The sequence below is a fragment of the Maniola hyperantus genome, chromosome 3, assembly GCF_902806685.2.
Source record: "Maniola hyperantus chromosome 3, iAphHyp1.2, whole genome shotgun sequence".
Taxonomy (NCBI): domain Eukaryota; kingdom Metazoa; phylum Arthropoda; class Insecta; order Lepidoptera; family Nymphalidae; genus Maniola; species Maniola hyperantus.
The window spans coordinates 9498210-9514439 of NC_048538.1; the positions used below are offsets into that span (position 1 = coordinate 9498210).

Consider the following 16230-nt stretch of genomic DNA (forward strand, 5'->3'; position numbering starts at 1 on the left):
AACTCTCAATACCGAGATCTAGTAAATACTAACTACACCGGTTCCTGCTAACATTTTGAAAAGGGCAGATAAATAATTTAGCAATGTCATCCACTTTGAAAACTGTTCAAATATACTTAGTGGGCGCGGCACATTCACATCGTTAAAGGTAATTCAGTTATTACCAACTCAAAAAAATCATTAAAAAACCCAACTTCCAAAACCACCACAAAGTAAAAAATAATTATTACTACCTATGTATGTTGAAGTCGGACGAGCTTCACACTTTGATTTCTAGTTTCGTTTATTATGCTCGCCCGACTTCATACATACATACAAGACTGAAGATAAAAATTGTTTTTTAGTTTTTAGTGGTTTTGGAAGTCGGTTTTTTAATCAATTTTTTTTATTTTAATCTTTTTAGTGTAAGGAGTCATTGCTTGGTTCCTAAAATATCAATTCACCAGCAAAACTTCCAAATCCAGACGGCTTAGGAATTCAGTACCTTGCAGCATCAGGATTGAGGAGTTGGGATCCGAAGTTCAATAATGTAGTCTATGCTTGGTAGGTACCTCAAATAATATTTCATTACCCGCAGTTCCTGAGTCACTATAGTTTAGGAGTGCTGTATCATACATTATCAGGGATGAGGATTTGGGACTTGGAGTTCAACAATGAAGTCGTTGGTTGGTACCTACAATATTATTTCACTATGAACACTTTTTGAATCTTGATAACTTAGGCAGCCAGTAACCCTGCAGCATCAGGATTGAGGAGTTGGATTTAGAAATTTTTATGGGGCAACTACGGAAACTTCCTCTGTTGATTAAAAAAAATTTTGCAAATCTTTCCAGAAACCTCGAAAAAATCGAAGTACATACATAAAAAAAAGAAACGGGCCGGAATGAGAACCGCCTCCTTTTTGGAAGTCGGTTAATAATGTTATCTACTACTAGCTGATGTCCGCGATTTCCTACGAGTAGATTTAGATTTTTAAAAATTCCGTGGGACCTCTTTAATTTCAGTAATTTGTTTGAATGTATACAAAATATTTTTCCAAATAAACTAATTAATGCAATAGAAAGGTAGATACGACTAACTATTAAAATAATGAAATATTTTTGGGCTGGGTGGAATAATGGGTTTTAGCCCCATGTTGGTGGACGGTTGGTGACGGTGAATTAGGTTGAACAACACAAGCAGTCCCTTACTTGGTATAGGTCTCATGTAGGGATTCCCACAGTCCCTGTGGTTTAAGTATAAACGAAGACGGTCTTCCGAAGAATATGTTTCACCCATGGCCCAACCCATTGCCCCTTCAACTAAAGAACTAGTTTAGCTTGGACAGTAATGCTAGTTCTACAAATTTTCTCATTTATAAGAAGAGATACCTTTACTTACTCCGAGCATTCAAACCTTGCAATATCGCCCGCTGCTGAGTGACTATGCTTTCTGGTCAAGCAAGTTACCTACTGTTAGCTACCATGTGCACAGATTACAGGGCGTACCGACCGTTTATCAATTCTACAAATCAAATTGACAGTCACAATAAATCACAATTAAAATGAAAATGTATGTTTTTCTAATGATCATCTATCGGTATTTGTCACTAATGTTGGAAGCCCCCTGTATTTGTCATAAGTTGTACATGTATTAAGTAGATACTTATAGCTTCTTAACGTTAAAATCAGATTAAAGTAGCACCTGTTTAAAAACAAATAAGTAGCATAAACGAGTAAAAATAAGTCGACTCATACCGGAAATAGGCAAACAAGTTACCTGAAGAAGAACATCGTCAATATACGAGTAGTAGCTACGCTGTTGAGTTTTCATCTCACACTTCACTTACAAAAGTGGCCATAAAGTTAGCAAACACTTAATATTGGAATGCTAATAGTCTAGCTATGGGTCACAGACCCCTGAAACAAACATATAAACTTGGCCAGTTAAACAATAACTTCCTAAAGGAGGCTAGGTCGCCGGTTCAGGTCATTTTTGTGTGCGAAACAAGGGCAATGCCAATTTCAGGGTCCACTTAGTCAGTTTACTGTTAGTTGGCGACACCTCACTGTATGGTAACAAACAATGCGGTGACATTGGCGGCAAGAAAGGAAGAAACGCTACCTGCATAGTAATTGTGGGGCTTTGCGTCTGCGTATGTATCACTGACCTCTACTAGTACAAGTACGCTGGAGCTGCAATTGTGCCGGTGCTGTTGATAAATGCTTTGACTTTCTTTATTCCTTCGAGATCTAAGAACAGTCTATTTTGCCACAGACCTTTTCCGATAGTGAACTATGCAATATGGGACTGAATTATGCACTAGTTATGAAAAAGTTAATTAATTAAAGAATAACGCTATGAAAATAGAGGAAACTCTCATAAGTAATGCAAATGAATGAAAATGCATTAGCATTATTTATGCAAACATCCGATGTCTAGTGATTAGACATTAAATAATTTAAATAAATATTTATTATATGGCATATTTATTGTATGGCACACCTCTTCCAGCGTGCTTGTACCCGTTTCAGTAGTATGTATGCAGCTGGGCCACAGTAACCAAAAATAACTGCTTTAAAACATCAGTTGATCGCTAGTATATATAGAATATAGGCGTATCTGTCTGCTATAATTAGCATAATGAGCATAATTTTTTTGAAATGTACTAATTAAGTTCTTTAGTTACGTGAAATAAATAAAATCATTAATTATTATTGAAATAGTAATTAATTAACATGTAAGTAGATATACATAAGTTACTTAACTTATAATTTTAAGAGGCCGTAAATTACAGGGAACTGATCAAAATAATTAGAATTAATAAGAGAATTGCGTATACAATGGCACCAAAAATGTTTTAAGTATTGTTGTGGCTAAAATCACGAGTTACTTACATTCAATTTTGTGCAAGAAATTAATCTTAATATATAAAAGGAAAAGGTGACTGACTGACTGATCTATCGACGCACAGCTCATACTACTGAAATTTGGTATGCAGATAGCTATTATGACGTAGGCATCCGCTAAGAAAGAATTTTTCAAAGGAAAATTTAACCCCTTAGGGGGTGAAAATCCACGCTGGATCCAGGCGGCGCAAGACCGTGGCGTGTGGAAGTCAAGAGACCTATGTCCAGCAGTGGACGTCTATTGGTTGTTGATGATGATGATGATGATGATGATGAAGGGGGTGAAATAGGGGTTTGATATTCGTGTAGTCCACGCGGACGAAGTCGCGAGCATAAGGCAGTTCCATATAAAACTGTAAGGGCAAAACAAGTGCAAACATAAAAGAAGGCTATAAAATTTTGACTTGAATTTGAATTGATTTATTATTTCTAATGATATCAATTTGTTATAATAAAAACGGAATTTATGAATATGATCGTCATTGATCACGTACCTACAATAAATAAATGTTTATAATGAAAACCATTTTGGATTAACCAAAAAATTAAATCAGCAGTTGTAAAATAATAAGTTTGCTTTTCCTGCATGGTATCCAAAGTACAAATACAAATTTTTAAACGAAACATACATCTACCTACCAGCTACGGCTACCTAACCAATATTTTTGAAATTGCGCTTCAGTTTAATTCCGATACCTACTTCATTTGTATCTTTTTGCTTTCAATAATTCCTTCATTACTCTAACTCAGATTCAGATACCTGGCTACCTAATATAGAAAACAAAATCGTTTGCCTGGATAACTTATAATGTTCAATCCGGCATCATGATTTACCTCCTACAAACTTCCTTAGATATACTAGGCTGAATTCCCTCAAACGTACTTTTATTAGCTACTATAGCGTCACCGGAGGGTTGGGCAAGCACGGGAGCTCTGATGTCAGAGGGTGAGCTCGATGAAATCAGAGGTAACCTCTACCTTTCAAAACTAACCTAATGGTAAACATTCCCATTGAAAAACAGAACAGTTTAGATTTGACGGATTTATGGGTTAACATCGACGAATATTATCATTCTCTATCCAGAATGAAATCTATAAAAATAGAGAAAAATATCCTAAATGTTAATTCAGAGCATTAATATGTATAAATATGCTAAAATTGATTCAAATCCATTCAGCAGTATCGGTGTGATGCGTAAACAGACAGAAAAATTAAAACACAAAATACTGTTTCTGGCTCTATAATTAGTAATATCAAAGCGATTGAAATTTTCAAAATGTATTTACTTAATGTACTTATCGTTCAGTTACAGCTTTCTGTTAAGATTTTTTAATTTTATCTCGTGTCGTAGTTATAGGAAAACGTTCTCATAGATATTATGTATTCCTTAACTACCTCAAGCTATAAATCTACATAATAACCTACGTAGAAATAATTTAACAAGTGTGTGTGGGGTGGACCTGTCCCAAAATTCCATTGATACATAATACACATACGCGTAGATGCGAGATGCGAAGCTCGATGACACCGAGGTATTAACACTAGGCAACTCGTCCGCTTCCCGCTCAGTCGGACTCTGCTCACGACAAAGAATCGGCCGCTGGGCAACCATCACCCAAAAGAAAATTCACAAGTTCACCATCCCGAATGCGGTTATCATTTCACCAAACATATTTTAGATGTAAGTGATTATGCATAATTATTTTTTTCACATAATTTAAACATAATTTAACTTAAAAAAAATTAAAATATTTTAAATTTTTCAGATATCGATTAGGAAATATTGTCGAAAAACTGCATCCCCGTAATGGGGCAAATAATATTTTGGGTAAGTGCTTAGAAAAATAAGTTTTTCTTTCTATAATTGAAACACAATAATTATTATATACCCTTGTAAATACCTACTCAGCAAAATAAATTTACTAATTTCTAAAAAAGCGTGAAGTTATGATAAATCGTACATACCTATTTAAAAAATAAGTGCCATATTAAGGATTTTGACATCCATTTAACTACTAGAATATAATCTTTATAAAATGTTTAAAATAATATGTCATTGAAAATAATAATAGATTGGATTTTTTTTAAATAATACATAATTACGCGTTTTGATCGCAGCTGCACTCGCGTTGAAATCTTTTTAAGTCCGCATTCTTTGCAGAAAAGAAAAGCCTTTCTTTTTTATTTCATTTTACGTCAAATAATACTATCGCCACTTTAATTCTAAAATTATATCATTTGTCAGTCATTATTTTATGGATTATAATTTATTCCGTAATACTTATAATATTGTGAAATCAATAACTAATAACAATACCAAATTGTACACTTACTACCATATCATCCTTGGCTCTACATTAGCCTACATTATATAATGTGGTAAGCTATTAATCAATAATAGCTAAAACTATTATATTAAAATTTATCTCGTAGTACATCAAATTAGCAAAAAATTATTAGGCGTAGATGTCAATTTAAAGACAATGATAAAGTAACTTAATTTTATTTTTATATGACAGAATATTTAGGCATATTAGAGATAATTTTTTTAAGAGAAATTGCTACATGATATAATAACTTACTTTAACTATCTTCAGATAAGAAAAGTGAAAATTTATACCTCCCTAATATATCCATATGTGTTATTCTATTAATTGAATGTAAGATACATCCTAGCCTAGTGGTTAACATTTCTTTTCGGGAGGTTTCGATCCCTGGCACGCACCACTAACTTTTCGGAGTTAATTATGTGCGTTTAAAAAAAAACAATTAAATATCACTTGCTTGAACGGTGAAGGAAAACATCGTGAGAAAACCTGCATGCCTGAGAGTTCTCCATGTTGTCAAAGGTGTGTGAAGCCTGCCAATCTGTATTGGGCCAGCGTGACAGATTATGGCCTAAACCCTTCTCACTCTCGAGAGGAGAGCCGGCTCAGTATTGGGCCGTTAATGGATTGATCATGATGATGATGATGATGATGAAAATACATCAGTGTTATTTCCGTCCTACATATTAATAAAATGTGTTAATTATATTTTTAATATTTGCTTAAAAAAATATCTTGTCTTTGTGAGTACGTATGTATATTTAACTGCCGAAAGTTTTAAATGTCAGGACATTTTAAAAAACCGTCCTTAAAAAACTTGCCAATCTTATCTGCCTGATTCTACACATAATATATTTGAAATGCATTTGGCTCGTAAAATCTATAAAACAAGATTCCAGAATAAAAAAAGAAGAAAGGAAAAATATATCTTGTTATTTACCTATCAGTCCACGGACTTTTTTAAAGTCATTGTTTAAAATGTCAGCATAATCTGCAAGCGAATGCGGAAATCGTTTCTATTTTTTCTGGCTAATGGTACAACATTTTTAAAAGGCTAATTCTATACTGATTTTTTACTTTTTATACTTGCATACGATGAAATTTCATCAAAGTTAATATATATATATTATAATAATCGAATTTAGCATCTGTTTACAGTACAAATCTGTAAAATTTTGAGTTTAAAATTGTCATAATTAGAGTTAGCAATTGATAAATGATGCGGTCAAAATTTTAAAACACTTTTAATATGTATTCTTAAATGGTTATTTTAATACGTTGTAGAACTGCATAACGTGCAATTTTTATGATTATTTTATATAATTAAATTTTTATGAAATTTCTCTTCTTAAACGTTAGATATAATGGCTCATTTTATATGCGCGTCATAAATGGGTGCATATTGGCTCGTACGACCGTAACATTTGTCGGCCAGTTGGACGTGCCATATTATTATACCGGCTAATAAATCAATCCGAATTTAAAGTCCAAAGTTTAAGCTCTTAAGTACTTAAATATCAAATACATATGTTGAGTGGGTTGAAATCGTTTTGGTATTATTTATTATCGCAATATGAGAATCATTCAACATAAGAACAATAAATAAGTATAATTCAAAATAGATCAATGATAATAAAGAATTCTCATTCTAATTCACATTTTAACTTACGTGTTTTAAGACTACATAGATACTTTATTACGATGTGGACGTAACCATAGCATATGCATGTATTTATATTCCATAATATGCAAGTAAATAAATAACGGGTAAATAGTGAGTAAGTATATATTAAACTAGCTTCGTCCGAGTGGACTTCACAAATTTTAAACCCAATTATACCCTCTTAGGGATTGAACTTTCAAAAATCCTTTCTTAGCAGATGTCTTTTTTTTTTTTTAATTCAGATACAAGTTAGCCCTTGACTGCAATCTCACCTGATGGTAAGTGATGATGCAGTCTAAGATGATAGCGGGCTAACCTGGAAGGGATATGGCAGTTTTTATTAAACCCGCCGTGTAGAAACCCTTTGGTTAAACGCTAACGCTAAATCGCTTGGCGGCACGGCTTTGCCGGTAGGGTGGTAACTAGCCACGGCCGAAGCCTCCCACCAGACCAGACCAGAAATTTAGAAATTATAAAATTCCAAACCCCTGCCAGGAATCGAACCCGGGACCTCCCACTAATAAGACCACAGCGCTCACGACTGCGCCAGGGAGGTCGTCTACGTCATAATAGCTATCTGCATTCAAAATTTCAGGGCGATCCGTCCAGTAAATTGAACTGTTCGTTGATAGATCAGTCAGTCAGTCAGCTTTTCCTTTTATATAAATATATAGACTAGAGACTTTAAAGTCAGGTCATGTTAATTTCTAGAAACGCCTTTACTACTAATAAATAATTATAGATAAGCACTACAAAAAGAATCCGACATTGCATGCTTTAATACTAAGTATGTACCTACCTACTCTAAAACATATTTCGAGCATAGGCAAATGCGCTAAGTCAACGAAAAGATATACAGAGTAGGTAGGTATCGCTTATCATAGTTCAATATTGTGGAAAGCTGGCTACTGTTTATCGCAGTAGGTATCTTTAAAATGATTTAAATTAGCCAGCCCTCTTCCCAGCCAGTGCTATTGGATTTGCGTAAAGTTGCTTTCTGATGATATCGGAGTATTCAATTCACGCACTTGACAAGGACGTTTAGGACAAGGATTTTTTAATGTTTGATTTGTTTGTCCTTACAAAGTATTGATAAAGAAGATGATCTCGTGGTTGCAATGTAGTAAGTAGATAATGTAATGTAAATTGCCCTGTTATTACCTTATATTTTATTCTCTAGATGTGATCGAATCGTGCTTTGATTAGCAATTTTTTTTCAATGTTATGAAGCTTAGAGAGTTGAAGGTAGCAGTATTCTTGTGCCATGCATTGTTTAATAAGGAACATTCCTAATTCAGTGTACGTTTGGGTGATGGATTGATGATACAATAATTATAGTGGTAGATGATATATAAGAGTGGTAGATCAAACTGCTTCGTCCTTTGAACTTATATGCAACTAATGAACCATCATAAGATTATTATTAGCTAGCTAGAGCTATTACAAAGCAGTGATAGCCCAGTAGTAAAGACGTCGACTACGACGTCCTAGTTGGGGCTCGATCCCGGACCTCAGATATCGGAGTTATGTTCGCTTTAAGCAATTAAGTAGGTATCACTTTCATTAACGGTGAAGGAAAAGTGAGAAAACCTACATATCTGTGAGTTCTCTATAATTTTTTCAAAGGTGTTAGAAGTCTGCCAATCCGCACTTGACCACGGGGTAGAATATGGCCAAACTCTTCTTATTCTGAGAAGAGAGCCAGCGATCGGTTGTTGATGATGATGATTATTATAGAGCTTGCAGAAATTTCGAATATTAAATGTCTTTGACATGAAGGCATCCCACTTTATGTTTAGAATGGATGCTAGAGATACTGTGTCATATTTATTTTAAAACATTTTATATGCATAATTTGCATAAATTTACAATATAAAACTATTAAATAAGGGATTTTAAAAAGAATAAAAATGCGTTTTTTGTCCTAATCTTTGGAAGATGTCACCCGAAAATAGGTACCATGGTCTGGTCGTGTTCTGATGACGATGACCCCGAAACGACTTTGACTACCTGCCAATGGTGCTTGTATGCAAATCGTGTTTTCCGAACGAGACGTGTCAACGTACCTACTAGCTCGTTTACCAGTTATTTATTGGATCACGACCCGAAGTTGGGTGAAAAACCGAAATTAGATTTTTTGTACCACATTAATCGAATTTATTGCTTTAATCGGAACGGGCGCGGCGCCCGGAGGCTTTGAACTGTTTTATGTTCCGTTCGGTATACCTACTAACAAATATTACATATTTTATGTCCCGTTCAATATATGAAATTTATTACTTTTATTTTACACTAGCTGATGCCCGCGACTTCGTACACGTGGATTTAGGTTTTAAAAAATCCTGTGGGAACTCTTAAATTTTCCGGGATAAAAAGTAGCCTATGTCCTTCCCCGAGTTGCAAGCTACCTCTGTACCAAATTTCGTCAAAATCGGTTGAACGGTTGAGCCGTGAAAAGCTAGCAGACAGACAGACAGACCGACAGACAGACAGACCGACAGACAGATACACTTTCGCATTTATAATATTAGATGGATTATGTTTGTAAAGATTTTTTTAATTGACATTTTTATTTCATCTTTTTACTCCAACTAAAGTTAAAGCTTGACCCAGCTGTGGCTGTGCATTTACGACCTGAGAAAAGTGCGACAATTTACAGATCAACGTGTGGAATTTACATATTTCAGACTTCAGTCCATCCCTAAGTCGACCATGAACTGTTGGAGCTTCAATCATTAAAATAACAGCTGACCCACCTAATCTAGATGATGCCCGCGACTTCATGCGCGTGGGCTTAAGTTTTTCAAAAACCCCTTTTTTCTAAAATGTCCATCCCCAAGATGCAGTCTCTGTATCAAATAAGAAGATGATGTCCGTGAATTCATAAACGTGGATTTAGGTTTTTTTTAATCCTGCGGGAACTCTTTGATTTTCCGGAACAGAAAGTATGCATCTATGTATTTATGTAGGTATACCCTGAGATGCTAGCTCTGCACCAAAAGGCATCAAAATCGGTTCAATAGATGAGCCGTCAAAACTAGCAGACAGACAGACATACTTTCGGGTTTATAATCATTAAGGGGATTGGTTAATGGAACTAAAATAATATAGGTACAAGCGTAACACGTTGTATACCTAATACCTTATCTGTTTTCTATAATATGGTTTTGATAGATTTGAATGGTCAATGACATGTGCTTCCAAATTTGAGGATAAATAATAAACTTTTGTGAACCAGACTCAAGTGTTGGTCTTGGTCTTTACTCTATCGTGTTATGTAAATTACGCAAAGATAGTTTTATATTTACTTAATTGTCAGTTCAGTGACCGGAGACACAGCCCACGCTCTTACTCACAATAAGGTACACCACGAAAACATCGCCAATATGACTAAAATCTGACTCGTCAATCAATTATGGTAGCAAAAAAGATTGGCGCACTAATGAATTCGTCTTTATATACTTTGCATATACAACGGCACTTTGATAAAGTCTTTAGATTATATTAAATGTCCTCATGTATTCCACACCTATTGGTATTGTTAATAGCTGAATACAGAGCAGAGCTTTTTATAGGGTCATCAACCGCCGAGCCTTTGTTCGATAAATTGATTATTTAGGCAAAACCTGCTAGGTATACCTATCTAAACGTTGTTATCAATATTAAATACTTCTCGTGCCTGCATATACCATTCCTATTAAAAACTCCTCCCTTTACGTTTGTTTGAAAAATACAATGTACATAGGCGAAGTTAACCTCTTTCAGTTCAGTATATTTGGGATGGGGATGATATATACAGTGCGTAGATAGAACGAATGAAGTAAAAGTAAAAATCCACATTTAATAGGTAATAGAGTCAAATACGTAATAACATAATATTTAAATAAGCAAGAACAGGAAAAAATAAGTAATACACAAAATGTAACACGGAAAATAAAAATAAAATAAATAATTAATGACAATCCATGTTAACCCTTTGTAGATTATGTAATAACAGAAAAGGGGTCTGACATTTTATCACAATATTTTATTGCCCATTTTTTTAGTTTTTGGCGTTATGGGCCAGCTCAGCTGCATCACCGCGTTATCCCGACGAGAATCCTTTTGCTCGGAGTGCGGTTGAAACAGTTCCAGACCATGATCCTATTGCACCTCCAATACGAGCTTCGGTGGAGAGTATACCACTAAGGTAAACTTTAACTAGTTTATTAAGTTTAAATCTATCATAAAACAAAATATCACAAAGTAAATAAATGTCCTTTATGAAAGAATTAAAGATATACCTACCTGCTGATAGTTTACCGGTACATTCGGGTTTTTTTCGTACCTATACCATAGTTGGACATGGTTCTTTATGACGAGAATAACTTCTTTTATTATCATTTGGAAGCTTTAATGAATTGTGCCATATTCATGTAAACGTCAACGTTAATGGGTAGATAAAAATCTGTTTGTATTTTAATTAAATTTTCAATATGAGTATGAAATAGTACCTACCTACTACTTAAGGATAACATGCTGCATGTTATCCTTGTTCATAAAAATTCTTACATTAAAAAACAAGAAATAAGAATGGCCTCTTAACTTTTTCTCCTTTTGCAAATTTTTAGTACGAATAAACTGCCTGACTGTGATGAATGGAAAAAAACATTAGATAATAAAATATTAATTTATCTAAAATTTCACAGATCTAGCTATGAAGAAGGAGGAGGGAGGTTGCCCTTGAGGGATGCCGTGGAAATGAGACCAATCCCTGTTTTAGATCCCGAATCTATTTCTAAACTTTTGAAGGTAATTTTTCTTCGCCTTTATATTGTTTTAGTAAAAAAACAAGTTAAACTCACAAATCTACATACATGTATATGTAAGAAAAAAAATCGTAAAGCGCACTTACTATAAGAAGATTTACCAAGGTATATCAATTCCAGGACGCAGAAATGACATCCACAGATGAAGAAAACTTTGAAGAATATAAAAAATACTACGGTGCGGCGAGTCACTATAACAAGTAAGTTCTTAGACAATCTGGCCGAGAACTTATGTAGGAATAATGAAAGCACAGAAGTGATTATAATGTAATCTTGTTTGTTTTTAGTGACTCGAGGACGGATGAGAAACTACAACAGGGAAATGCAAATCTCCAAAGTATGTTTATACCTAATTCTTGTTCTTGCTAAACACTATTTTTTTTTTTAAATTGAAGTTTCAATGTTATCAATGACCATTTGGACGGCGTATATTTTTTGTAAATATAAATGTTTTAGTGATAAGTTTTTTCTGTATTTATATACTATATATAGTTTTTTTGTATTGAAATATTAAATAAAAGTATAGAAAAAAAAATTAAAAAAAAAATGTTATCATTATTAACGTAAACACACAGACAGAAATACAATATAGAGATAGATATACATAGATTGAAAGTAAAGACTAAATTGGATAATAATGCTTGCTCTTTGAATAACGGTATATAAAAAGGAACGCATATTTTTGTATTTTGTGACGAAATTAAATTATTTACTAGAGTTGGTTGTATTAAAATTACTTTTGGCAGCCTTGGTGAATGACCCGTACGCGCGACGGCTCGTGGTATGCTACGTCGAGTCTTGGGCGGCGTATCGCGCACCACCGCTAGCGTTTACCGCCGGCCTGGTACCGAAGTCTTGCACACATTTGCACTATGCTTTCGCCGTACTTGATCCACACAGCTTCGCAGTAATACCAGCTAATGAAGACTATGATATAGTCAAAGGTAATATAATCTGCTTAAGATGAATTAAACATTTTTATTAGAGATGTAGGTAATCCTTTACTTCACTTGCATAATACTCTTGGTCAAATCTTGCAACTGAATTTTAGGCCAGTTCCCGCCATGTAACTTTGATGACAATGCAATAATATGATACTATGGTGGATGGTCTCATGATGGAGGGGGGAAGCGGTCATAGGAGCTCGTCAACATAACTCCGTTATGTTTGGGCTTGTTGGATTTGGTTTACAAGTAGTGTAGACCCAGAAAATGGCTGCAGTTTCATGAAGGAGCCAGGAGGTTGTCATAGGAACTCCTTAAGTACCTACCCATCATAACTCCGTCGTGTTTGGGCTGCCATTGGATTTGCCTTAACGTTTTCGTTTTTATGGCTTAAATAAAAGCTTATTTTGGAAAAGTTTTTTTAACTGACGATATTATTATCAACTCCGCTATAGGTTTTGGTAATAAATAATTAACCAATTTTGTGTAAAATTCAGGTGGATACCGCATTGCTACGGGCCTCAAACAACGTATCCAAGGTCTCCGGGTGATCCTAAGTGTAGGCGGCGCAGGCACTGAGCGTTTATTCAGTGAAATGGTGCAAGAGCCGTACAGACGAAACTCATTCATCGATAGCGCCGTCCAATTTCTGCAAGATCATGATTTCGATGGACTTGACCTTCATTGGGTATACGCAGGTACATCTCATACTCTGATTTTTTTATTCAAATACAAGTTAGCTCTTGACTGCGATCTCACCTGATGGTAAGTGATGATGCAGTCTAAAATGGCAGCGGGCTAACCTGGAAAGAGTATGGCAGTTTGTATTAAGCCCACATCCCTTTGGTTACTACATGGCATCGTACCGGAACGCTAAATCGTTTAGTGATACGGTTTTGCCGGTAGGATGGTAACTAGCCACGGCCGTAGCTTCCCACCACACCAGACATTCATCATGATCAACCCATCGCCGGCTCACTACAGAGCACGCGTCTCCTCTCAGAGTGAGAAGGGTTTGGCCATAGTCTACCACGCTGGCAATGTGCGGATTGGTAGACTTCACACACCTTTGAGAACATTATGGCGAGCTCTCAGGCATGCAGGTTTCCTTACGATGTTTTCCTTCACCGATAAAGCAAGTGATATTTAATTACTTAAAACGCACATAATAATTAACACACATAACTACGAAAAGTTAGAGCTCTCTATGCGTGTTCTATCGCCTGTATAATGGGGAGTGCTCTGAAGAGCTTTTTGACCTCATTCCACCCTCTTTTTTCTACAACCGCACCGCGCGCCACCGTAAGGAATTCCACCCTCACCATCTGGGTGTCTGGTGCACTTCGACCGTCCGTTGCGCCAGATCCTTCTTTCCACGCACGTGCAAACTGTGGAACCAACTCCCATCGGCGGTGTTCCCACTAGATTATAACATGGGGTTATTCAAGGGGCGGACCAACAAATTCCTAAAAGGCCGGCAACGCATCGGCGGCTCCTCTGGTGCTGCAAATGTTCATGGGCGGCGGTAATCACTTAACATCAGGTGACCCGCCTGCTCGTTTGCTCGCTATATCTATTAAAAAAAAAAAAAAAAAAAAAAAAAAAGGTGCGTGCCCGGGATCGAACCCCCGACCTCCGATTAGAAGGCGGACGTCCTAACCACTAGGCTAGCAGACCAGACATTACGATGCAATATATTTTTTATTATTATTTTAATTTGTATTGGATTTTTGTCCGACATATGCCAGTCCCATCGTAGCCTAAATTCTAACCTATACTTATTGATATGCAACAGATACGTAGGTACAACTGAAGAGATATTAATGCCTATGCAGAAAATGCAATTTTTTTATAAAATTAAAAAGATGCAATCAATTAATGGATTAACTATATTTTTATCACATAGGTGACAGAGATGAAAGAGAAAAGGAACTTTTAACAACCTTGCTATACGAACTCCGTGAAAAATTTTCTTCCTACGGATTTCTACTATCGACCGTTTTGCCACCTTTCAGGTAAGAGCTATTGTTAGTAAAGTCTGAGTATAGATAGATATGACGGTAGATTATTGGAAAGAAATATTTCAAGTCAAATTCACTGTGCCATTTCAAATTGTTAATAGACATAATGATTTAGGTACCAAATAGAAGATGGCTACGATCTGAGTGCGGTCAGTGGAGCAACAGACTACACGATCCTTCAAGCTTGGGATATGAATCAAGTAAAACGAGAAGATTCTCCTTCCAAAGCACTCCAGCACAGTGCCTTGCATCGGGACCCGGGAGCGTCTGCGCGCGATCAGCGATTTGATAACGTCGTAAGAATAAAAACATTTTAGCACTTACGAAAATAATATTGTCAGAAATTGTTCTTTTTATAGGTAGGTGCCAACAGGACAATAGTGTCCTGTTGGCACCCTTGGTTAGTAATAGTACTAAGCCTCCGCTGTCCGTCCATCTATCTGTCTGTCTGCCAGCGGGCTGTGTCTCATGAACCGTAATAGGGTAGAGAGTTGAAATTTTTACAGTGTGTATTTTTATTGCTGCCATACATACAAATAATTTTAAAAAAATGGCCGCCATGCAAATTAAAAAGGACATAGTGTTACATCTTGTAGAATACTAAGGAACCCTTCGTGTGTGAGTCCGACTAGCACTTGACCGAATTTTAACATATCTATAATGATTACAGGAGTTCATGGTGAAGTACGTTCTACGTAATGGAATGGCTGCTGACAAGCTGGTTTTGGGTATTCCTTTATTCGGACGTAGTTATACGTTGTCAGCTTCAACTTTACCTTCCCCTGGCGCTGCCGTCGATGGCTGGGGAGATGAGGGACAGTATACACAAACGAGAGGAATGCTAGCCTACTTTGAGGTGACTATTTCACTCAGTAGACTCACTTATTTCATATTAATAACCGAGTGTATTTTATTTTAATTTTTAATTTTTAGATATGTATGATTGAACGAGAAGAAAAAGGAGCCAGCTCAGTCGACGCACAAGGCAATGCTTATGCCGTATTTGACAACCAATGGATAAGTTATGACACTCCGGCCACTGTATTCGAAAAGGTAGTTATTTAAGAAATAACTCTAGCGCATCGATATAAATGACAAGATATGGTTAAGGGAACAAAATTTTTCACAGTTTTGGAACCAAGAAAAACAGCGCCACCTCTTAGATACTAACGAACGACCCGCTTGAAATCCAGACGTCACTGAGGTTGGATTGGTGCTAAAGCGCCACTGAGTCGGTGCCATTTTGTTTGTTCAATGGCCCTGTCCTTACGAAGTAATATATATAAGTCAATGCTTGCTCAATGCAAAAGCTTTTCAGTCAAACTCAACGGAATTTTGTACACAGGTTCTAGACTTCTGAAGAAATACCTGCCTCTGTGGCTTGTCACATTTCCGTAAAAACGTTGAAAACCATTTTAATGTTATTGTTCTATTGTTTTAGATGAAATTTATCAAAAGCAATGGTTTAGCGGGTGCGGCAGCATGGGCTATCGATATGGATGACTTCCGAGGATTATGTGGATCACCTTTTCCTATTTTAAGCGCCATATCCACGAGTCTAAACGGTAAAATACGCTT

General features: G+C 35.9%; 1 protein-coding gene across 4 annotated transcripts in view; it reads left to right on the forward strand.

Moving 5' to 3' along the window:
• Window positions 1-16230, forward strand: part of Cht10 (Chitinase 10) — a 40801-nt gene that overhangs the window by 4362 nt on the left and 20209 nt on the right. For 2 of the 4 annotated variants that reach the window (XM_069509074.1, XM_069509082.1), the window contains exons 1-13: window positions 4439-4570; window positions 4656-4717; window positions 10926-11068; window positions 11568-11670; window positions 11808-11887; window positions 11975-12024; window positions 12434-12631; window positions 13129-13329; window positions 14538-14646; window positions 14768-14948; window positions 15323-15508; window positions 15586-15705; window positions 16094-16217. In XM_069509074.1, coding sequence (XP_069365175.1) covers window positions 4697-4717; window positions 10926-11068; window positions 11568-11670; window positions 11808-11887; window positions 11975-12024; window positions 12434-12631; window positions 13129-13329; window positions 14538-14646; window positions 14768-14948; window positions 15323-15508; window positions 15586-15705; window positions 16094-16217 — 1516 coding nt within the window. In that variant the 5' untranslated portion in view covers window positions 4439-4570; window positions 4656-4696. Of the gene's footprint in view, window positions 1-4438; window positions 4571-4655; window positions 4718-10925; window positions 11069-11567; window positions 11671-11807; window positions 11888-11974; window positions 12025-12433; window positions 12632-13128; window positions 13330-14537; window positions 14647-14767; window positions 14949-15322; window positions 15509-15585; window positions 15706-16093; window positions 16218-16230 lie in introns of those variants that run through there. The other 2 variants (XM_069509077.1, XM_069509088.1) reach the window with 2 other exon arrangements.